At 43.6% G+C, this 24,071-nt stretch overlaps 2 protein-coding genes across 3 annotated transcripts in view; one reads left to right on the plus strand and one right to left on the minus strand.

The window, feature by feature from the left end:
- LOC146796120 (uncharacterized) overlaps nucleotides 1-24,071 on the minus strand; it is a 531,425-nt gene that overhangs the window by 296,470 nt on the left and 210,884 nt on the right. The gene's annotated exons all lie outside the window — the stretch shown is intronic.
- Nucleotides 1,402-4,618, plus strand: LOC146796121 (ubiquitin carboxyl-terminal hydrolase 17-like protein C). Its single transcript, XM_085630173.1, has 2 exons — nucleotides 1,402-4,354; nucleotides 4,443-4,618. The coding sequence occupies exon 1, from the start codon at nucleotides 1,460-1,462 to the stop codon at nucleotides 2,552-2,554; it is 1,095 nt and encodes a 364-aa protein (XP_085486299.1). The 5' UTR covers nucleotides 1,402-1,459; the 3' UTR covers nucleotides 2,555-4,354; nucleotides 4,443-4,618.

The raw sequence follows: 24,071 nt of genomic DNA on the forward strand, positions 1-24,071 counted from the left end.
CAGTCAAGATCCCCTAGGACAACCTATTGTAGAAAATGAAGCTGCAATAGCCATGACTGAAGTAGAAACGGCTATGAATCAAGCACAGGAAGATTCAATAGACTTACTAAATCTGGAACAACAACTGAATGAAGAACAAAAACAAATTTATGAAGAAGTCACCAAAAAAATTGATCATGGATTACTAGATGAAAATAAAGAGTGCTCATGCACATCATTTGAACCAATCAGGATGTATGTGAGTGGACAAGCAGGAACTGGAAAAAGTTTCTTAATAAAAGTCATCAGAAGCTACCTACAGCCATAAACAGCTTCCACTTTGTCTTGTGTTGTAACTGCTCCAACTGGGTTAGCAGCCTATAACATAAAAGGAATTACCTTACATCGCTTGCTAATGTTACCAGTGGAGCATGAGAACCAAATACAATATCACAAGCTAACAGGAGAAGCATGCTTCGAAGTTTTAAGAGTGTTGAAGAAGATGCAAGTTCTCATTATTGATGAGGTGAGCATGGTATCAAACTTAATGCTTGCCTTTGTGCATTTAAGAATGCAACAAATTCTAAAAAGAGACTATGACGTGTTATTTGGAGGAAAACACGTCATAGTTTTTGGGGATCTTTTACAGCTCACTCCAGTAAAAGGACAACCCGTGTTTAATACTGTGACACATGAAGACACAAAGAAGTCATTAGGAAGCATTGGTAATGCGAATATTTGGTCGTTCTTTGAGTACAAAGAACTCACTACCAATATGAGGCAAGCAAACGATGAAGATTATGCAAGTATTCTGAAAGATATTAGAATTGGACTTCTCACAGAAGATGGCAAAAAAGCATTACAGAGTCGGATGCTACATAATTTATTTCCAAAAGAAACAATAGTTGCAGAGAAAATATTCAAGAACATTGCTGAAAAAAATACTGTAATCTGCTTAATGCCAACACTTCGCGAATGCTCAATATTCAATGAGGAACTTTTGAAATTGGAAAAAGAAGAGATTAAGAAAATGGAAGCAGTGGACAAAATTCAACATGAAGGAATTACTATTACATTAACAGGCAAACTGAAAAATAAATTGGATTCACTAGAGAAGAACATTTCAAAAACAGCTGGACTAGAAAAAAATCTATATGTTTGCATGAATTGTCGAGTGATTTTAAGGAGAAATTTGGATGTAGAAAAAGGTTTAGTAAATGGAGCTATGGGTAAAGTTGTGGGTTATGAGAAGTACCAGAAAAAAGATGGAATTGAATTTTTAAAAATAAAATTTGACCAGATTGAAGAGGTTAAAGACATTAGTCGTTGTTCAGTTCGTTTTTTGCTAGTGAAAGACTTGTATGTAGGTAGGAAGCAGTTTCCATTTTCTCTAGCATATGCTGTAACTATTCACAAGTCTCAAGGATTAACTGTAGATAGTGCTTTTGTAAACATTGGTTCTACTGTATTCAAAGAAGGTATGGCATATGTTGCTTTGTCACGAGTGAAAACATTATCTGGTTTATTTATGATAGACTTTGATGACTCAAAAGTTAGTGCCGATGCAAACTGTGTAAAGGAGTATAATAGATTAAGAAGAACCTATGCTCCTCATTTAGGTCAGTATCCTGTGATTGAAAAACATGTTGTTTCTCAGAAAAGGAGAATTGAGAATATCTGTAATGAGGATGGACAGAAGAGAAAACAAAAGGAGAGTGAAGTGATTGTAAGCAAAAAGAAAAAGGACAGTGTTCAAGAGGTTGTTGGTTGTCATTTTGAAAATAGCTCTGGTGTCAACTGCTACGCAAATGTAGTGCTGAATGTTGTATTTTATCTTGAAAATTTGCAAGAGCAGATAAAAGTAAATCATGGAAAAAGATTCTGTTCTCTGCTGAGTTTCCTTTATGAGAAGCTCAGTAATGATAAAACTAAAATAGAAAGTGCTTCTGATGTTAGAAATCTTTTAGATGTATGTTCAGGATCTACGCAGTTTAAAGAAAATGTTCAGCAAGATGCACAGGAATTCTTAATTTATATGCTGACGGTACTTGAAGATGAAGGAGTACAAGTAGAAAACTTATTTGGTGTTTCTTATAAATGGGAACATTGCTGTGAAAACTGTATGAACACATGCAGTAGTAATGTTGATTCTGAAAGGTTCATATATTTACCATTACCACAAAGTAAATCAGTGACTTTTAGTAAATTAGTTAAAGATGCCAATCACAACATGGAATGTTCTGAATGCAAATCTGACATGTTTTCCACGTTATTTTTACAGAAATACGGTCAGTATGTAATTTTAATGATGCAACGTTGTAGAGCTGATGGTTCAAAATTGGATACTTTAATAAAGAAGTTTATAGGACAACAATTATCAATTTCTGGAAAAACTTTTGTTACAGTTGCAATAATTTTTCATGAAGGACCTACTGTAACTTCTGGACATTACACAGTTTATCTTAAATGTGAAAAAGGCTGGATACTGTGTAATGATTCCCAATTGATTTTCAAGCAACGTTTGCCTTATGATTTACCCAATTCTTACTTAATTTTTCTGAAACCTAAATTTTAAAAACTAAAAACTGCATCTGAAGAAAGCATTTTTTGAAATTTTAAAGGATTATAATTGAAGATTTCACTTAAAAAGGATTTTGAAATTACTATTTGGCCTAAAGGAAAAGTAATAAAAACAAATGTGGACTTCTTTGACAGATATTATTTTGGCATATGTGCTTTTGCAACAATGTTTAAAGATGGAATATCTACAAAATTGTTATTCATCTAGAAAGGTATTTGTAATATATATGTAATATTTCTATCAAAGTATATTTTAGTGTGGATAGTTTTGGGGCTTTTTTAAACAATCTTTCAGATTGTTTTTTTTTTGCCCGCTGTTAAATGATGAATACAATTGTTTTCACTATTTTAAGTGAAAATTAAAAAATTCTGAAAACAGCAAAAAAAGGGCAAAAAATTGCTTTGTAACATATGTAAAAACATGTACTGCTTTATAAAATGTATGATTGAATATTAATACTTTTCTTTTTTTTCAGAACTTGAAAGAAAAATAAAAAAATGAAATTGTGTTTCCTTGCAAATTAGTAAAAATGTTTTTTTATCAAAATATGTTATTTTAAAAAAAAGATAAGTTAAAAATATTTGAATTTCTTAATCCTTCCTTTTCATGATTCCTTTTCTTCACCTCTCTTTGTTCATTAAAATTAAAAAAAAAAAAAAAAAAATTAAAAAACCTCCTCGGGTGCGTGCAGCGTGCGCGCACCCCAAAAATAAAAATCAAAAAAAAAATCCCCCAAAAATATTTTTGGGTTTAGGTTTTAGGTGGCTCTGAAAAGAGCCCTTGAGTTAATGTAGGGAAACAGGAAGAGAAAAACGAAAAAAAGAAAAAACATCTATGGCCTAGAGCAATGATGCGCATGAAATTTTCGCTGAAGGAGATCAAGACTGGTCTCCCCCACAGAAATAAGACTACCGCAATCAGTGCACCGTGTAGACAACCTCGCCAAACAAGGTGGTCCAACAAGAGGTGTAGAAAAAGGTGAAGGCACCATCGCAGTAGAAGTGCTTGCCTGAGCTGCCGAAGATGTGCTCGGCTGAGCTGCTGCAAATGTCGTCGGCTGAGCAGGTGGAGGGTTTTCTCCAGAAGCTCGACGAAAAGTCACTGGATGCATTGCCTCAACATGCCTCATCATTGTGTGTATGCTAAAAGAATACTTCTTGTTAGCATTCCCACGTGATAAGACTTTTTGACACAATACACAAGTAACTTTCGGTGCATTCACTTTTTTTTGTCCCTCAGGGAAAGTAAAAAACTGCCATATAAAGCTGTCTTTCTGCTTCCTGTTCCTCTGTCTCTCAAGAGTGTCCTGTTCACTCTCTGAAGATGGTTGCTGCTCAGCCATTGTCTCTCAACAACAGATTAGCTCCTTCTCCAAGGGAATCAGAACTAATAATGAAGAAAGTGGGAGTGGTGTTGGAAGAATCTGGAACTGAAAGTACTTCAAACCAATCAAAAGTGATTATTGTTGATCACATGACTTGCAATGAGGGGATTGGGTGTGGTGTTGAAACAATCAGAAACTGAAAGTAATGAAAACCAATTAGAAGTGTTGTTTTATTCAGAACATAACCCGAGGTGCGCGCACGGAGCAAGCTCGGAGCGCGCACCGGGCAATTGCGCATGCGCGAACGCGTACGAGCGCATGCGCATACGTGGTATGCGCGTACGTAACGCACATACGTAGCACACGCGTATACGCGAACGACAGCACGCGTACTCTACGCGTATACGGAAGTGTACCGCGTGGAGCACGTACGACGCACGCACGCATGCGTACGTACGCATGCGTACTGGGTGCGCGCTCCGAGCGCGAAAAAAACGTATGTATGCGTACGTAAATAACGTAAAACGCAATTCATAAAAACTTACGCAAATGTACTAGGTGCGCGCTCTGAGCGCGCACCCTAAGAATTAATATAAAAAAAAAAAGGACATAACTTAATAGAAAATATTAACTATGCTGTTCAACTTTATCATATTTGAAAATTTATAAAAAAAATGAGCCAAAAAAAATTAAAGGATAAAGATAATAAATAAATGAATACATGGGAAATTTTTATTAAAAAAAATATTTAAAAAATATAAATAAAAAATACATAACAGCATTTAAAAAACCTTGCAAATTCACTGAAAAAACCATAGGTTTCACACACGTTATAGTTAGAAATTAGCATTTAAAAAACCTTGCAAATACACTGAAAAAACCATAGGTTTAACACATGTTATAGTTAGCTGGACATTTCACTCGTACAAAACCAATGAAATTCCCCCGTTATAGTTAGTTCAGCTAACTATAACTCGCGCGCCCGCAATCCACTGCTCATGACGTCACATATTACATCACTCATGACATGGTCAGTGACATCACTGATGACATCACTGATGACATCTCAAATGACATCACTGATGACATCACTCATGACATCATCCGTGTGATAGAGTAGCACATCTTCTCACAAAATAATATAACCTTTAAAACACCGACAAAAAATTTAAGAGTTCCATCCTCAAAACCATACATACTGCAATACCAATAGCTACATACCCAATTATTAACTCGTAGGTCAACATACACCTCCACACACTCACCTGTACAGTCACTCATACTTACAGTCACTTCAAACAAATGTGTCATATGAATTTATACACACACATAAATAGACACTACAAATCATCCATAGAGGTACTCTCACACTTACTCAATCATGCAAATAATCACACTCCCATTTACTCATCTAGGCAGTGAAACACACTCAAGTTCACTTACACATAAAAATAGTATCACATTCTTACGCTCTTATACAATCATTGATGCAAGCACACACTCATCCATACAGCCACTCTCACAATCACACACTCTCACATATACCCACTTATATACTCTTACACGTATATATACTGCCTTTCACATATGTAGTTAGTCACACATGTACCATTGAGATATACATGCAATCCCTAACACACCCATACATACACTCACCCAACCATACAGTTCAACACAGATGCACTCTTAAAACCATGCACCCATAGAATCACCCACTCACACATCTATATCCAGAGTCACACACATCCTACCCACACAAACACTTATGAACCCATACAGATACTCACACAAGCAATCAATAACTCATATAGACACTCATATAGCTGTTCTCAAAACCATGCAGCCACTTATACACCAACATACAGACACATACATACATTTACACAGTTTACTCACTAGTCTGCAGTAAGATACATTTAATGACTAACTTAAAGAATCATGTTATGCACCACAGAAAATCATCCATTTACACACGTGTACACCCACACATTCTTAAACAGGCCTTTCCCTATATATATTAAACATATTCAAATTTTTATAAAACACATACTCACTAGATGATGTCATCAGTGATGTCATCAGTGATGTCATTTGAGATGTCACTGACCATGTCATGAGTGATGTAATATGTGACGTCATGAGCAGTGGATTGCGGGCGCGCGAGTTATAGTTAGCTGAACTAACTATAACGGGGGAATTTCATTGGTTTTGTACGAGTGAAATGTCCAGCTAACTATAACGTGTGTTAAACCTATGGTTTTTTCAGTGAATTTGCAAGGTTTTTTAAATGCTAATTTCTAACTATAACGTGTGTGAAACCTATGGTTTTTTCAGTGAATATATATATATATATATATTCACTGAAAAAACCATAGGTTTCAGGTACGTTATAGTTAGGAATTAGCATTTAAAAAACCTTAGAAATTCACTGAAAAAACCATAGGTTTCAGGGGTGTTATAGTTAGCTGGACATTTCACTCGTACAAAACCATAGAAATTCCCCCGTTATAGTTAGTTCAGCTAACTATAACTCACGCGCCCGCAATGCACTGCTGATGACATCACAAAATACATCATTCATGACATGGTCAGTGACATCACTCATGACATCGCTGATGACATCTGGCTGTACGTTGCCCCTTTCCTCAGGCCACTTGTAGCCCCGGGGACCCCATCCCCCAGGGCTGGCACTCTCCGTTGGGGACCGTGGGGGGTCCCCAATCCCCCCACGGTCCCTGACGGCTCTCCGCGTCCCTCGGGAGCCGGCATTGCTTTTCCACATGGGGAGCTGCTAAGATGCAGCTCCACGTGTGGAAAATCAATTTGGTTTGAATTTTGAAAGAGAGAGCAGGGAAACCTGCTCTCTCTTTCAAAATTCAAACCAACTTTGCTATGGCAGGGCGGGAGCTACAATAGCAAACTACAGTGTCCCGGGGGTGGGCACCCCGGGACACTGCAGGAGCTGGCCCTGGGGGGTGGCGGTGCCCAGGGCCATCACAGGCTCCCCTCCCACAATCTACAGAGCCCCGGGGGTGGTGGTCCCCGGGGCTGGGGGGGTCCGTCACGGACCCCCCAATTAAAATATTTAGAGCCCCGAGGAGTTGGCGGTCCCCGGGGTGTGTGGGGGGGCTTGAGCCCCCCGCCATTCATTTCCTAAAGCCCAGGGGGGTGGCGGTCCCCCGGACTGGGGGGGCCTGAGCCCCCACACCTAATTTAAAGAAGCCCTGGGGGTGGCAGTCCCCAGGGCTGGGGGGGCCTGAGAGCCCCCCACCTAATTTAAAGAAGCCCCGGGGGTGGCGGTGCCCGAGGCTGGGGGGCCTGAGAGCCCCTGCACATAATTAAAAAAAAGCCCTGGGGGTAGCGGTCCCCGGGGGTGGGGGGCCCCTCTCGGCCCCCCTTTACATAATAACTATTGCCCCGGGATTTGGCCCCCCGGGGGCTAATTACCAAAGATGCACGGGAGCCCGCTATTCGTTTTTTTTATTGTCCGGATCCGCGCACCCTGCGCGCATCCTGCCATTTTTTTGGGGCCTTGGGGGTCCTTGTAGGACCTCCTGAGCAGGCCTAGGGGGTCAGGGTGTTTCTACCCTGCCCCCTTTTTGCGTTTTGCACGTTTTTCCTTCTGTTTTCTTGTGCCTCGGTTCTACCAAGGCACAAGATGGCTGCCAACACTTCCTGGCGACCACCAGTAGGTAATATATATATATATGTATTTTTTTTTCACTGAATAATCAAAGGTTACAGAGATGTTACAATTAGGCTCAGATTTCACATGCACAAAACCATGGAAAATCAACAGTTTAAGTCACCTGAGCTAACTATAACTTATGGCCCTGAATGCACTGCTTATGACCTCACATATTACATCACTGATGACATGGTCAGTGATATAACTGATTACATCACTGATGATATTGCAAATGATGTCACTGATGACATCCCTCATGACATTGTCTAGTGATTGTGAGTGTTTTCTAAAAGTTATGAGTGTTAAACTTTTATACCAAGATGCCACAAAAGTTAGATCAGTATACTTTGTGTACCGCTAATGAGTGATAATATTTCAAACATATAATATGTGAGTGGCTGTGTGACTTTGTGTATCTGTATGTGAGTATATGTCTGAGCGATTGTTTGGATGTGTGTGTGTGTGTGTGTGTCAGTGGCTGAATGTGTGAATAAGTGGGTGTGTGAGTAGCTGTGTTGGTGAGTGAGTGTGTAAGGGGCTGTATTGGTGAGTGAGTGGCTTTGTGAGTAGCTGTATGTGTGAGTGAGTGAATATGTGAATGCTTGTGTGTTATGTTATGTTAAATGTGATTTATAAAGCGCACTGACACCGAAGCTTCCTGGCGCTGATAAACAGAACAGATGAGGAGAGAACGTAAATGACAGATTCTTAAGTAGGAATGGGGAAGAGATGGGTTTTTAGCATTTTCCTGAAATTCAGAAGGGAAGAACAGGATTTGATTGGGAGAGGGAGGAGGTTCCAGAGCACAGGAGCTAGATAGGAGAAACGACGAGCGCCGAATCTCTTGGTTTTACTCCTTGGGGTAGTCAGTAAATCGCGGTGAGCAGATCGGAGATTGCGTGTGGGACAGTGAGGGCGAATGAGGGATTTTAAAAAGATAGGGCTAAGACAATGAAGTGCTTTGAAAGTGAGGCATGCCACCTTAAAGGCGGCCCTTTGATCGATTGGGAGCCAATGGAGGCTCATGAGCAGAGGCTTAGCTGATTGCCATCTGGGAGCTCCATGAATCAGGCGGGCAGCCTGATTCTGGACAACCTGAAGGCGTTGAATCAAAAATTGTGGCAAACCGTGGTAAATGGCGTTGGAAAAATCCAGACGGGAGAGTACCAGCGAGGTGATAGTTTGAGTGAGTGCTGCTGGGGGCAAAAAGTGATGGACTTTGCGGATCCTTCGGAGTTGATACATGCAGGAGGAGACCACCGCTCCAACTTGAGCCCTGAGTGAGAGCTCGGTGTCAATGATGACACCCAGACTCTTTACTGTTTTTGCTGGGGTAGGGGGGGAACAGAACTCTGGAGGCCAGAACTGAGGACCCCAGTAGATGTGACTGAGTCCGGGGAGAAGGAGCTCGGTTTTGCCGGGATTCAGCTTCAGTTGGTTCTGGTTCATCCAGAGTTGGATGTAAGTCATGGCTCCGTGAAAGGTTTTAATAGCGTGTGGTGAGTTGAGAGAGAAGATAATTTGTAAGTCGTCCGCATAGTTATAGGTGACGATATCCCATTTCAGAAGAGAGTTAATAAGGGGCCGGAGATAAAGATTAAAGAGGAGCGGGGAAAGAGAAGAGCCTTGGGGGACACCACAAGAAGTGTAGATCTTATTTGCAGTGTAAGGACCTAGGCGGACTGCCTGTGTTCTTCCCGTGAGGAAGGATTTGACCCACTCAAGAGCAACGCCCTGGATGCCCGCCTGCTCGACACGGTGGAGAAGGATGTTATGATCCACCGTGTCGAACGCGGCCGACAAATCCAGTAAGACGAGGGCTTGGGGAATACCCGCGTCTGCGTTACTCCTGAGTGTGTCAAGGACTGCCAAGATGACGGCTTCAGTGGAGTGGGCAGGTCTGAAGCCAGCCTGGGTCGGCTCAAGATAGCAGGAAGATTCAATGAAACTTGACAGGCAGCGGGTGACATGGGCCTCCATGAGTTTAGAGAAATAGGGAAGGAGGGAAATGGGGCGATAGTTCGATGGCTCCGCCACATCAGCACCAGGTTTTTTTAAAAGGGGTACCAGGATGGCCTCCTTAAAGGAGGTGGGGCAGATGCCGCTGCTGAGAGAGCTATTGAGTAGGTACAAGATGCTATCGGGTAATTTAAGACATAAGCTCCGTAGGATGAACGGCGGGCAGCAGTCGTTCGGGGAGCCAGATTTTACACGAGTGGCTAGTTCCGCCAAGGAGATAGGATCTAGAATAGGAAAAGAGGTGAAGGTCGAGAGATTGTTGAGGGAAATGTCCAGGGGTGGCGATTGGGGGAGTGGAGGGATAGATTTTTTGATTGTAGAAATTTGTGAGAGAGCTCTGTGAGTGTCTGTATGTGTGGATGTGTGAGTGTGTGAGTGGCTGTATGGGTGACTGGGTGGCTGCATGAGTGACTGTATGGTTGAGTAACTGGGTGTCTAAGTGGCTGTATGTGTGAGTGTGAGGCTATTTAGTCTCTGGAACAATGAGTGAGTAGGTGTGTCCTTGGCTCTATTGGTGAATGAGTGAGTGTGAGAGTGGCTGTATGGGTGAGTATGTACTTTGTCATTGGCTGTATAGGTGAGTGAATCCATGTGCTAGTATCTGTATGACTAAGTGAGTGGGTGTGTGAGTAGCTATATGGGTGAGTGGCTCAGTGTCTGAGTGGCTGTATGACTGTACGACTGGGTGTGTGAGTGGCTGTGTTGGTAAAGGAGTGGGTGTGAGAGTGGGTGTATGGGTGTGTGAGTGGCTCTGTCAGTTGCTGTATAGGAGAATATACGTGAGGGTATGAGTAGCTGTATGTGTGAGTGTGTGTCTGTTTGAGTGGCTCTATGGGCATATAAGTGAATGTGTGAGTAGTTGTATGGGTGAGTGAGTGGTTGTGTAAATGACTGTATGAGTGGGTTAATGGGTATGTGAGTGCCTCTATGAATGAGGGTGTGGGTATGTGAGTACTTAGTACTTGTATGGGTCTGTGAATGGGTATGTGAGTGATTGTATGGGTGTGTGAGTGAGTATAGGAGAGGTTGTAAGAGGGTGTGAGTAGGGATGTGAGTGGTTCTGTAGATGATGTCATTAGTGATTTCATTTGCGATATCATCAGTGGTATCACTGACCATGTCATGAGTGATGTAACATGTGAGGTCATACACAATGCATTGCGGGGATATACGTTATAGTTAGCTCAGGTAACTATAACTTCTTTCTTTGGTTTTATGCATGTAAAATCTGAGCCTAACTATAATTTACTTCTGACCTTTGGCTTTTTCAGTGAATTCCCTAACTGTAACATCCCTATAAACTTGGTTTTTTCACTAAATTTCTAAGGTTTTTAATGTTATTTCCTAACTATAATGTCCCTGTAACCTATGTTCTTTTGTGAATTTTAAAGTATTTTTTAATTTTATTTCCTACCTGTAACCTGTTACCTTTGAGAGTGGGTGTGTACATGGTTGTATAGGTAGATGAATGGGTGTATGAGTGGCTGTATGAGTCAGTAAGTGGGTGTGTGAGTAGTTTTGTGGATGTGTGAGTGACTATATGGCTCAGTGAGTGGGTGAGTGAGTAGCCTAGGGGGTCTTTAAATGGATGCTCAAGTGCCTGAGTAGATGTGTTAGTAGTTGTTTGAGTCTATTAGTGGGTCTGCAAGTGAGTACATGAGTCTCTGAATAGGTCTGTAAGTAGGTCTGTTAATGTCTGGGTCTTTGAGTGAGTGCATGAATGTCTGACTGGGTCTGTGAGTGGGTCCATGAGTATCTGAGTGGGTCTGTGAGTGGGTACATGAGTATCTGAGTGGGTCTGTGAGTGGGTACATGTGTTTCTGAGTGGGTCTCTGAGTGGCTGCATCAGTGTCTCTTTGGATCTGAGAGTAGGTGTATTAGTGTCTCAGTGTGTCTGTGTGCAAGTGCATGAGTCTTTGTGTGGGCTTGTGAATGTGTGTGTGAGTTTCTGAGTAGGTCTACATGGATGTATGAGTGGGCACATGAGCATATGAATGGGTCTGTCATTAGATGTGAGAGTGCCTGAGAGGGCCTGTGAGTGGTTACATGTGTCTCTGAGTTGGTCTGTGAATGGGTGTATGAGTGTCTGAGTGGGTCTGTGAGTGGATGTAAGAGTGTCTGAGTGGGTCTGTGAGTAGATACATAAGTCTCTGTTTGGTTTTGTGAGTGGGTACATGAGTGTCTGAGTTGGTCTCTAAAAGGGTACTTGAGTTTTTGAGTGAGCATGTGAGTGGTTACTTGAGTCTCTGAGTGGGTCTGTGGGTGAGTGCATGAGTCTCTGAATGGGTCTGAGAGTCGGCATGTGAGTGTCTGAGGGGGTCTCTAAACGGGTGCATGAGTCTCTCAGTGAATCTGTGAGTGGGTGAATGAATGCCTGAATAGATCTATGAGTGGGTATGTATGTCTCTGAGTAGGTCTGTGAGTGGGTGCATGAGTGCCTGAATGAATATGTGAGTGGGTACATGAGTGTCTGAATAGGTATGGGAGTAGGCACATGAGACTTTTAGTAGGTCTGTAAGTAGATGCATGAGTGTCTGAGTGGTATGTGAGTGAATGCTTGAGTCTCTATATGGATTTGCATGTAGGTGTATGAGTATCTGAGTGGGTCTTTAAATACTGCATGAGTCTCTGAGTGGGTCAGTTGAAAAACAGAATATTGAACTAAACCTCAACTTTTTCCGTAGGAAACAATGGTGGGCATTATTTACCATTGACAAATAAGGTTCCCCCGAGGGCATGCTTTTAGCAAAATATACTGTTTCACGGGCGGTTGAAAAAGTTTCCTTTGCTCTCTTTCGCATTTCCAACTAGATAAAAACAGGTCCTGCATCTCCCTTGGCAATAGTGGTCTAGGATTGGTGAACAAATCTATAGAACCCACACTCTCCAGCATGCTCTTAACATAACCAAGCCATTGGATATGCAATGCGCCCACAAGTGATTTACAGTTGTCAATTACCAGTTGGTTTAGTTTAAGGACAGGACTGTACCAAATTCTTAGCCGTCGCATTTTGGGTGCCAACGCGACGAGATCAGAAATATAGCCTTGTCCAACCTCTTCATGAACCATAAACGAGGGACAAAAGGCAGGAACAGCAAGAAGTGTACAAGAAGATTTATGTTCCACTACATAAAGCTCTCTAACATCCTTGCACCCCCAAAAATCACACCAGTAACATGCCATTGGGATACACTTATCTCAATACACTTTTACTAGGGCTTGAACCAGTTTAGTTCCAAGTCTTTTGCCAAAATTCATTGTCGCACCTGCTGCCCTCAGTAAAATTTTATTCTTAAGGGATTCTTGTGCGATCTAGGACCCTCTATTATCAAAGAGTACCTCCAAATAAGGGAAGGTCAAGACTTTGGTAAGTACGGCCCCTTTACCAAAAAACCTAGTCCCAACGACCTTCCGACCACCAATCGTCATTGTATGTGATTTGGTGTAGTTGTTTGGCAGATCTAGGGGTTCCATGAAATCAACGCAGGCATTCAGGTGATATTAGAGACCCACAGCAGTCTGTGTAATCATGACCACATCATCTGCGTATAACGGCTGGAATTTGCCTGGAACCCACCCTGGCAATATCCCAGCAAGCCACTGTCAAGACCTATCCAAAATTATTAATGTATAAGGTAAACAGCAGGGGTGCCAAAATGCACCACTGCCTTACCACCCTCTGTACCCCACAGGAGGCAGTCAGTATGCCTTTCTCATCATACCTTACTTAGACCGAACAGGTGCAGGTGGGCTCAGAGCTCATGGAAGCCGAAGTAGATCACATACGTGGGTATCCAAGTCCCATCAGGGACCACCTACACCCCACAAAGGAGACCCACACCACGACAGACACACATGCATGTGCACATGTCCTGCAATGCACCACGCCCAGAGCCAAAGAATCATCTTTCACACCCCAATGCGGCTCCTCCATACGACGGCCCAATCCACTCCTCATACGCATTGAGTGGCTGACGACAAAGCTACATGTCTAAGGTCTTACCCGCTGCCTGTGGTGACATGTCTGCATCCGCTGTACACAGCACAATGTAATGTCATAGGGCCCAGGGCCCACATGCATACAACAAGACCACAGGGACACATGCATATATCAGGTTGAACTGGCTACGAGCATGTGCGCCCGGCCCCTTTATTGGCAGGGTCACATGTTCAGTGACGCCTGTGCTGGATGTGTGTGGGGTGAGTATAAACTAGCCCGCACGGAGTGCTTGGTGCTGGCAACAACTTGAACAGTGGACACCAGTGCAATGGAAACAGAAAACCCCTGCATAACAGAGTCAACTGCTGAGCAACATGGAGGGAGCAGGAGCAAGGACAGCGGTCACCGAACATTCAAACAGAAGTGTCTGTGAGTTGCAGTGCACTGAGGTTGGGGCACTAGAGATGACCACGCTCATGTGAATAAAGTGCTAGCATTTTGTCCCTTTGGGTTAGTCCTGATGCAGATGCAGTGGGGTATGTTACATCTGCATCAACTTCCTCATCAACGTCCCAGGTCTCCCCCTCTGCCTGAGGTGATAGTGCTGCGCAACCTCTCAACAGCACGAAACTCAATCAGTAACGGTCCATGTGTTGCGGAGTCAGTGGCTCCTGAAGTGCTGAGCAGGGGATCAGGTAGATGATAGCATCCACGACAGGCCTGAGCAACTCCGTTAGTCTGCCAGTACCACTGTTTCCACTCTGGCAGATGGTGGATGGAGTTGACCCTTGCGATGGTGGCGTGTGTCTCCTGCGGTGATCAGGACTCGATTTGATGTGTCAGCCCTGGTGGTCCGTAGTTGAGGCCCGAGCCAGCAGACAGTGCTGGGCCACATGCACATGGCGTCGATGACCCCAAGACCACTGTCACAGAGGTCATCCGATATTCATTCAGACAGGGTCCCTGAAGTGAACTGCACAGTTAGTGGCCCCGGATGTACATCGGTCGGCACAGGCACACCGCCACGGGACAGTGACTTGCAGTGCACTGAGGTAGGGCCACGCGGACTGGGCGGTTCCTCATCGATATCTGAGGTGAATGTGACGGAGGGTTGCGGGGGACAGTGGAAGGTGTTCTCCAGGGCATGATGCAGAGGTCTGATGTTATCCGGACCATTAATGTAAATGGGGTGACCCAGAGAAAAGTCAAAGGACCTGGGTATCAATTAGTGCAGAAAACAAGTGGTCCTAGACCATATTATTAAAAAGTACAATCAATGATAATAATGTTTCTTATTCGTGAATGTTTAAATCCTGAAATAGAAAAGACAAACGGGGCCAAATACATTCAAAATCAAACAGTACCCACTGTTATAATTATGCCGAAACAACATTCAATTTGATCGTCGGCAATTATTCAATTCAAAATATACAATTTAATTGAAGAGAGAAAACAGGGGGGTTACTACCAGGAAGTGTGAAGAACGGTGAAGGGTTGGTGCTCATGTGAAAGGGAAAGAGTGAGAATAATTGAGAATACAATATTTTCACTATCTAAAATATATGCTAAGGCCGAAGTCCTTAGGATTAGCAGGCCTGCCCCTATTGTCATTCAAAACTTGTGGTACTGTCTCATTTTGAATGTATTTGGCCTTGTTTTTCTTTTCTAGTTCAGATTTAAACATTCACGAATAAGAAACATTATTATCATTGATTGTACTATTTAATAATATGATGTTAATCGGAAGCAGCAAATGGAGGAGTGGAAAGCGACAGCCTCGTTGCCACCACCAATTCGGTGACAGCCACATGAGGATTAAAACTACCCCTTAGTCCATAGACTCAGATTGCACCAATGTACGACCAGAGAGTGTCCATGAATGTCGGGCAACAGACTTAGTGGCACAGGGGCTGGGAGGGGGTGCAGTCTGCGATGATGCAGGTAAGACTCTGTGAGCTACTGGACCGCAGTGTAGGCCGGAGGCAGCGGTCAGCAGTGGCCCGCAGTCACGTGTCATTGACTCGTGATGCACAGAGTTAGTGACACCAGGGCAGTTGCCGGTAGTGTTCGATCATCTCCGTAAAAATGATCCTATTCCGTCTGGACTGCAACGCGTCAACCTCTTATGCCTCTCTTTGCGTGCAATGATATGTATTCTGCCTTTGAATAATCGATGTTCAGTTCCAATTCTGTGACCTACTCGTGCGCAGCGTAGGCCGAGGGTAGTAGTCCGCGTAGGCCCACAGACATATGTGGTTGTTATGCTATGCACAGACTTGGTGGCACCACATCGCAGGAAGTACACTGATATAAAATCTGCCATGAACATATGTACTCTGCCATCATGTAATCAAGACTCCGTTTCAAATGTGTGACCTACTTGACCGTAGTGTAGGCCGGATGTAGCAGTAGAGTACGTCAACGAAAAAGGACTAAAGCGGATTGTGTCGTGGAGGCCGTGATGGTCTGAGGAGGCTGCCAAGGTCGCGGGCCTTGGGCTTGGAGCTTGCGCCGGCACATGGTGGGCCCTCCTTGTCACACGCCGGTGTCGGCAGATGATCAGTGTGGCCTGGCTGTGCCGAGGCGGGCCTGACGGGTTCGGGGTCCAGTGGGCCGGGGTACGGCAGTCGCACAGGATCGCAGGCAACTCCGCTCACGAGGACGGCGTCGGCCTTGTGGCAGGGTGAGAGGCGCCACCCTGGCAGAGACGTTGGGCATTCCAGAAGAGGACCACGCCCAGGGCTACGTGCTTATTATTCACACCCCTACGCTGGCCTGGCGTACGGCGGGCCATCCCACACCGCTCACTCTTACGGGGGACGTAGCAGGCAACATTTCCGCAAACTCCCCAACTGGCTGGGATGACATGGTTGCATCCACTGTCCACTACACGCCATACACCAGCGGTGTATGTCGCCATGGATATGGGTGTGTTCTGCATACTGCGGTCTGTCCAGCACATCGCCGCCACTCTTGGCATTGTGTACTTTCCCAATCATGGTTCTCCTGCCTCCTTCACACATGCCTGGTTTCCACCTCTCCCCACATTCTGCTATTGTGTGGCTGGGGTGCCATGCCGTTGATGGCTCAAGTTCACGGCTTGGCCGAGTTCCCATTGTAAGTTGTTCTGTCGTGTCTGGTGGGTGGGCATGTTGTTTTGCATGAAGGAATCATGCACACTGGCTGGCTATTTGGCGACGACGTTGGTGGAGATTCCACAGTGTTCGGATGTTGCCTGCACATTGATGTGAGACGTGTGCTTTCTGTTGCGTTGATTGTGTGCTGTGTCACCAGGGGGCACAAGTAGGACATGTGTGCTGTGGGTTGCCCCAACACGTGCATGCATCCAGCTATGGCGTATGGTCCTTGCTTGGTCTCCAGCAGATCCTGCGCATTGTGGTGGACATATAGATACTGGGGTACCAGGCTGATGATGGCATTCAGGAAAGGTGTCAGGGACTTGGATGCGGCTGGCTGTGAGACTCCTCTGACCCTGGCGGGTGTTGGTTGGGGGTACCAGAGGCCAACAGGTGCATCAGAGTCAGCAGCTTTGTGTGGGGTGGGATGTTGGTTGTCCGCTGTGTTGGTGCCGTCGGCCTGTTGGGCGATGATGTTCAGGATGCATAGGATGCTTGTCCTTTTGAGTCTGTAGTGGGCAATGGCGTCCTCTGGTGTTGAGTCTGTGAGGCTGGTGCGTTTCCTGTGGATCTGCTGTCTTTGTCCATGCTGCTTCTGTGGTGGTCGGGGGGGGTGGTGGGGTTTGGTCCGGGGTGGTGGGTGTTGTTGCCCTATTGGTGCTCCAGGCTGAATGTTCAGTTGCTCGGGGCATCTGTTGTTCTTCATGTTTGGCTTTGGGCTGTGCTCCCTTGGCTGCTGCCGGTTGTCATCTGACTTTACACCAGGTCAGAGCAGGTGTTAATTTTCTGCTGCTAACGTGCCTTATCACATGTTTCATGGTCTTTTCGCCGATGTGGCTGGTCGTTGAGAATGTTGAGGAGTGGTTTTGTCGTGGCTTTTTGCACGGGAACTCCTCTGCATCTCATTAGCGCTAGTTGCCGGGGTCATCTGTGGCGATATTTTTTGCGGCTGCTAGTGTGAATGAACTGGTGTTTTGGGCTGTTTACACCAGCTTGTGAATGGGGTGATACATTTATCGCAAATTTGGCTGGGATAAATTGCCGTTAACTCGGCGATAGCTCCTTGAGAATATGGCCCCTAGTATTCATATAAGCTTTCAAGAAACCACCGACCATTATTTTCATGAAAATGAGGGAACAGTAAACTCAGCACAGGTATTATGGGAGGCAAGTAAATGGGTATTAGGGGACATGGTATCTCCCTAATAACGTGCACAAGAAAAAAAAGAGGGCCAGGTTGGAGACCATAGAGCAGGAATGTCAGGACTTAGAAGCCTAGCTGGAATCCACTAGTCATGACATTGTTCATCACCATCTGTCCGATAAGGCGGGCAAGCTATTGGCGTGGCTGGAAAAGAAAGAGGTGACTTCGCCGTGGGTATTCGAGGTGATGACTGAGGAGGTGACCCACGTCAGGCACAGACAGGGCATAGCTGAGGCACTATTGGCCTAATATGCACATATATACACCTCAACATGGATGACAATGATTGAGGAAGCACAGGAATTGTTGTCTGACTTCCAAATGATACAGCTTTCTCAGACAGAGTTGGATCTTTTTTAACAATAGCTCACAGATAGTGAGGCCGTACAGGCCATTCAAGCTTTGAATGTGGAAAAGGCTGGAGGCCCTAACAGCCTACTGTTTGAACTCTAACAGCTTACATCTGATAAAGTTACTCCCTACTTCTTGCAAATATTTATGCGGTGGATCGGCCACTGTCAGTAGTTCTAGCAGAGCTCCTCTCAACAATCTACCACAGCATTAAAAAACAATAAAAATTGACTGTAAAAAAATGAGAGGGACGTTATATCTAGTAAACATAATTGAAAAACTATGTTAATTTAGTGAAAAAAATCAAAGGTTACAGGGAGGTTATAGCAAGAACATAAACATTTTAAAAAGCATAGAAATTCACTGAAAACATCAAAAGTTACAGGAATGTTATAGTTAGGAAATAAAATGAAAAATACCTTCGAAATTCACTGACAAAAACAAAGGTTACAGGGATGTTACAGTTAGGCTCAGATTTAATTCGCACAAAACCAGAGAAATTCAGCAGTTATCGTTAAGTAAGCTAACTATAACTTGCACCCTTGCAATGCATTGCATATGACCTCACATATTACACCACTCAGTACATAGTCAGTGACACCACTGATGACATCTCAAATGACATCACTGATGACATCATCTAGCACTTACATACCCACCGACACACTGAAACTGTCTGTGAGACACCCTGTCACACACTCACACATACACATACAACCATTCTCACACATACTCCCAGAACCATACAGCTACTCACATACCTCTTCACTCACCCATATACTCATTGATACCCAGTCACATACCCATGCCGCTACTAACACACCCACTCACTCACCTATACAGTTACTGACACACCCACTCACTCATCCAGGTAGCCATTAACACACTCACTCACTACTCCAAACACTCTCTAAGACAGACATGAACTTAGCCATACCCCTACTCACACAGCCACTCACTGAGCTATATAATCAGTGACTAAGACACTAACTCACCAACACAGGCAATGAGACACCCACTAAGTGAGCCATAAATACTCACTGAGACAGGCACTCACTGCCAGGTACAGGTATTGACACACCCACTCACTCACCCTTGCAGCTACTCATACAACCACTCGCACACACATACAATAAGACACACTCACTCATTCATCCATATAGTCACACAGACACACACTCACTCCCATATGCAGACTGTTGCACACCAACTTACTCACTCATAAAATCACTGACAGAGAAACTCGCTCACACGCATAGTTCATGACACAGCTATTCACTCACCGATACAGTTATTTACACATCCAAACATTCTGCCATTGAGTCACTGACACAGCCACTCACTTATACATACAACCACTCATGCACCCACTCTGTCACCAACACTGTGACTAACAAAACCAATCACTTACATATACAACCTCTCACACACCCACTCACTCAATCAATGTAGTCAGTCACACACTTTCCAAAATAGCTATTGACACAGCCACTTACTAACCCATAAAGCGACTCATATAATCACTCACACATCCATATACTTAGAACCACTTACACTCACTGGATGATGTCATCAGGGATGTCATTTGAGATGTCAGAAGTGATGTCACTGACTATGTCATGAGTGAAGTAATATGTGAGGTCACAAGCAGTGCATTGTGGGGGTGCAAGTTATAGTTAGCTCAGCTAACTATAACTGCTGAATTTCCCTGGTTTTGTATGGGTGAAATCCAATACACCACTATGCAGAGCAGAGTAAGAGGACCTGGAGCTGCAAAGAGGGCAGCGTTGTGGTAAGCGACAGGTAATATTAAATATCAGGGTATTTACTTCTGAGGCTGATTGGGCGGGCAGAACTCACCTACTACTACATTTGAGTAGATTTGAGTGGGGATAAGGTAGCTACTGAAATATCAATGTTGGATTCTAACACTAACAAGTATGCTCCCCTTTAACAACATGTCAGAACATGACACATGTAGAATATTAGCTGGGAAGAAATTATTTGCAAGTGCAAAAATAAAAACTTCCACATTGAAGAAAGAAGCCCCTGCTAAAAGAGACCCCACACCGGAAACAACTGAAAAAATGAAAGGAACACTCCAAGATTGAACTTAAGAAGCCGTGTGAGGCGACTTCATTGCAGCAATCGTATTTAAACAATTCCTTCATTTGATAATCCTAATCCTAAAATGCTTGAGGAGTGGCCACAAAACTCAAATTCTTTCTGAGGTGAGAATATTGGTGAAATATGCATTGTTGGACAGAAAAACATCTCTAAAAATCATAGAGGATATATATGAATGGCTGAAAACTAGACCTGAACAAGATCAAATAAACAAGTTTAAACAAAATATGGAACAAAAGCTTGAGAGTTTGGAGAATGATAAGAAAAATTGAATATTTTCAAAGACAATATGAGAAGGGTTGGGCAGTAAACTCCGCTCCACCAGCAAAGTTCGCAGAGTTTTGCGGAGTTTGGCAAAAACACCCCCAACCTCGCATGGCGGAGTTTACCGATGCCCATCCCTATTTGATACAAGTACACAAGCAGTGGAAAATGGCAGTTTAAAACGGGCACAGTTAACTGGATAAGTATCAAAAACTGTTCGTTATAATTCTTCATAAAAGATGTTGAGTTCAACCTTGTTTGCTTTCACCACTTGCAAATAGCTTTTACCACATATTATCTGATTTTGTCATTCTGGACAGTTTCTACCTTCTGACACTTTCTAGGCATGGAGCTCAACAATGCAGGGAAGTGAGAAGCCACACCAGTTCTCTTCTAATGCCTCAAAGCAACGTCTCTAGCCACAGGTAGAATATTTCCATTATCCGGCTTGCATAAAATAGACCATAGCTAGACCATTTCTTGCGCAACCAGAACTACCTGTCACTAAACCAAAGTGTGTCTATATATCTATATATCTGTGGCCAGAAGGGAGCAACTGCGCTGTGAGATGTTGTCCCACCCAAGCACCACCTCTGCTGATAAAGGCTGATACCAAACAAAGGGGCGGGGCTTGCATTGCACTTCTCCCAGCCTCTGTTGGGGCTCAGAAAATTCTGACGCCTAAGAACTGGCACCAGAGAGCTATCTCAGCTCCAGGACAGAGTTTTTTTTTTACTGTGGTGTCTCCTCTTACTCCACATGCACTAGCACTGATGATTATAGTTTGTTTTTCCAAAGAGTGAATACCACACATCTGCAGTTTTGTCTGAGCTGTGAATGACCGATGTTACTTTTACTCTGTTCAATAATGCCCAATTTTCCGAATTCCTAACAATGAAAGGCTGACTTGGCCAGCGACGAGCCTTAACTCGCTCCACTATATTAGCATTTCCCAAGGTGAAGCAATTGTGGCACCTATTCGTTGATACTGAGTAGCCTTTTCCCACAAAGTCAGGAGCCTGGGGAACTTCCGTTTGGGTATGTATGTACCCCTCATTAGATCCCCTCCCAATTTGACTCAGAACAGCTGCACCCAAATCTGACCTCTTCATCGCAGGGGATAAGCACCTTGTTAGCAATAAGTCACCCAAGTGTTGAAAATGGATTCCCATGCAATGCAAGGGTGAGACACACTGCTGGTCTGAGCACTTTAACGGCATCTAGTCACATCCAGTCTACACCAATTAAATAGTGCCAGGGCATAGCATCAATCAATTACCTGTCTGACAACATATGAGGATTTTTGGGAATCGTTAGTCTTTTATGACGGCTATGATGAGTGATTGGGCAAAGGATTTTCTTCTCTTCTTTTGCTTTTTAGTGGCTGGCCCCTTTAAGAATAGACAGTGTGCTGGTTGTGACTGAGATCTTTACCCAGAGATGTGAAAATGAGTGTTATTCCCCTGTAACATTTTATTACAGTGATCCTTTTCATGAACCAGTGCTGGCCTCTTACTGTCACTGCTGCTTTACATCAGGGCACACATCAGATTCTCTTTGTGTTCAACGCTTTCTAAAGTTTCCAATAAATGAGGGGAAGTGCAGATTATCATCAAAGATGCTGGCTGACAAGCTCAAGCAAGTGAGAAACACATGCTGTATTTCACATTGACCTCCCCATTAAACCATGATGCCCAGGTTTATTATCAAACTAGGGGTGGCTGAACTCCATGGAATCTCATGAAGTTTTCATGAAACTTCACGGAATTCCATGGCGTAAAACTCCTCAAGTTCCGCCCCTCCTAAATTTGAGGAGACTATCTCGGAAAAGGGTTCTGATACTCTGGGTGACCTGGCGGATAGTGACACATTGGAAGTGAGTGAGGCTACAACTTTTTTAGAGAAGAACTGCCTAGCAAGGATCTGGTGGGAAGCAATCCACCAAAGATGAAAGGAAGAGGACGTGGAAGAGGAAGAGGATGCAGCATAGGAACCAGAGGAATAGACACCAGTGCCAAAGACACAAACATTGCAACAAACAGGGATCCCATGGGTATACGGAAGGTTCAGTTGACAGGACAATGATGAAAGGGGTAATTTCAAACCAGTATGTTATTAATCTGTCATAGGGAACTATAACTGCAAGTGAATTGGAGTTGTTGAAATTTGGTCTATCCTCCTGTCCTATAACTGACTTTGATTATATACAGCCTAGAGTAGATCTCCTATAATTCACTAGTGTTATATTCCCGAGTCAGGCCCATGTAGAGAAGAAGCTTATTTTTTACATTGTCCTCACAAATACCATTTCCAGCAGTGACCTTTTGCACACATTTGCACACACTACAATGTTGGATTAGTTTCTCTCAAACTAAACTTGTTTTAACATCTTGGTTCACAAAACATTATCACAACACCCTGAACATCTTGTACAAGGTCTCGTTTCGCACTACGTACAAATGTCATTGCTATCTTCATCCACGGGGAGACAGTGCTATCTATATATCATAACATTACCAATCTATGCGCACATCTCAAGGCTGCTTTCTATTATAAAAGATGAGTATCCTGAAAGATTGGCAGAGGAGGTACTTCAGCTGACACCGAGGGTCCTTGCATGCTGAGAAATCAAAACACAGCGGTCTGACATCTCGTTAGGGGTGTCCAGTTTGTGACCAAGATGGGGTCCTTCAGTCTATCCCATCAGGTAATGGGGTTGGATTGTCCCTTTGGGGGATTTTTGGCTCCACACCTACACAAACACACTCTAGAGACACTTAAAGTAGGGTTTGCTAGATTACTGCCTTGTTTTTATGCCAGGATATATACTTTGTTTAGCACCATGGTAAAAATACATCTATTAATTATGCTTTTGGTGCTTGTGATCCATATTTTTGAAAACATCCCACTGTGTAGTCTCTGCATATTTCTCTGAAAATCAGTAAGCATGAGTGACTGAGTGAAAGGTTCTGTACTGTTTCCATGATCCCTGAGGGGTCAGGGTTGTCATGTTAAGTTGTTGCCAGAAAACCATTAGCTACCTGGTAGGTTAGGGGGGCGTATGTTGGTTCTGTGAGCTAGCTGGTCTACAGGCCAACATATCCTGCGGGGGTGTTCAGAATCAGTCTTGACACCAAGACCTTAGTTTATGTTGTCCAAGCAATGCGCAGGTCCTAAGGATTGGTAGGAACTGCACAACACTAAGAAATTGAAATTACAGAAAATGTTCAAAGTTAAGATCTCAAGTGGATACAATGACAAAGGAAAACATATGTCTGGTTTGAAAGACACCCTTAGAATTTGTGATACGGATTTGTCAATAACATTACATGAGTTGGAACAAGGGGGTAGAACTGAGAATGTTCAAACAAAAGCCCTTCTGGAAAATCCTAGACATAACTTCTGATAAATTCCCATTGACTCATTATAAATCCTAATTCCACAACAGATGAGAAC

The sequence above is a fragment of the Triturus cristatus genome, chromosome 10, assembly GCF_964204655.1.
Source record: "Triturus cristatus chromosome 10, aTriCri1.1, whole genome shotgun sequence".
Taxonomy (NCBI): Eukaryota; Metazoa; Chordata; class Amphibia; order Caudata; family Salamandridae; genus Triturus; species Triturus cristatus.

Excerpts from the sequence above, each read along its gene's own strand:
- LOC146796121 (XM_085630173.1), top strand. The coding sequence starts at position 1,460 with ATGGCATATGTTGCTTTGTCACGAGTGAAAACATTATCTGGTTTATTT.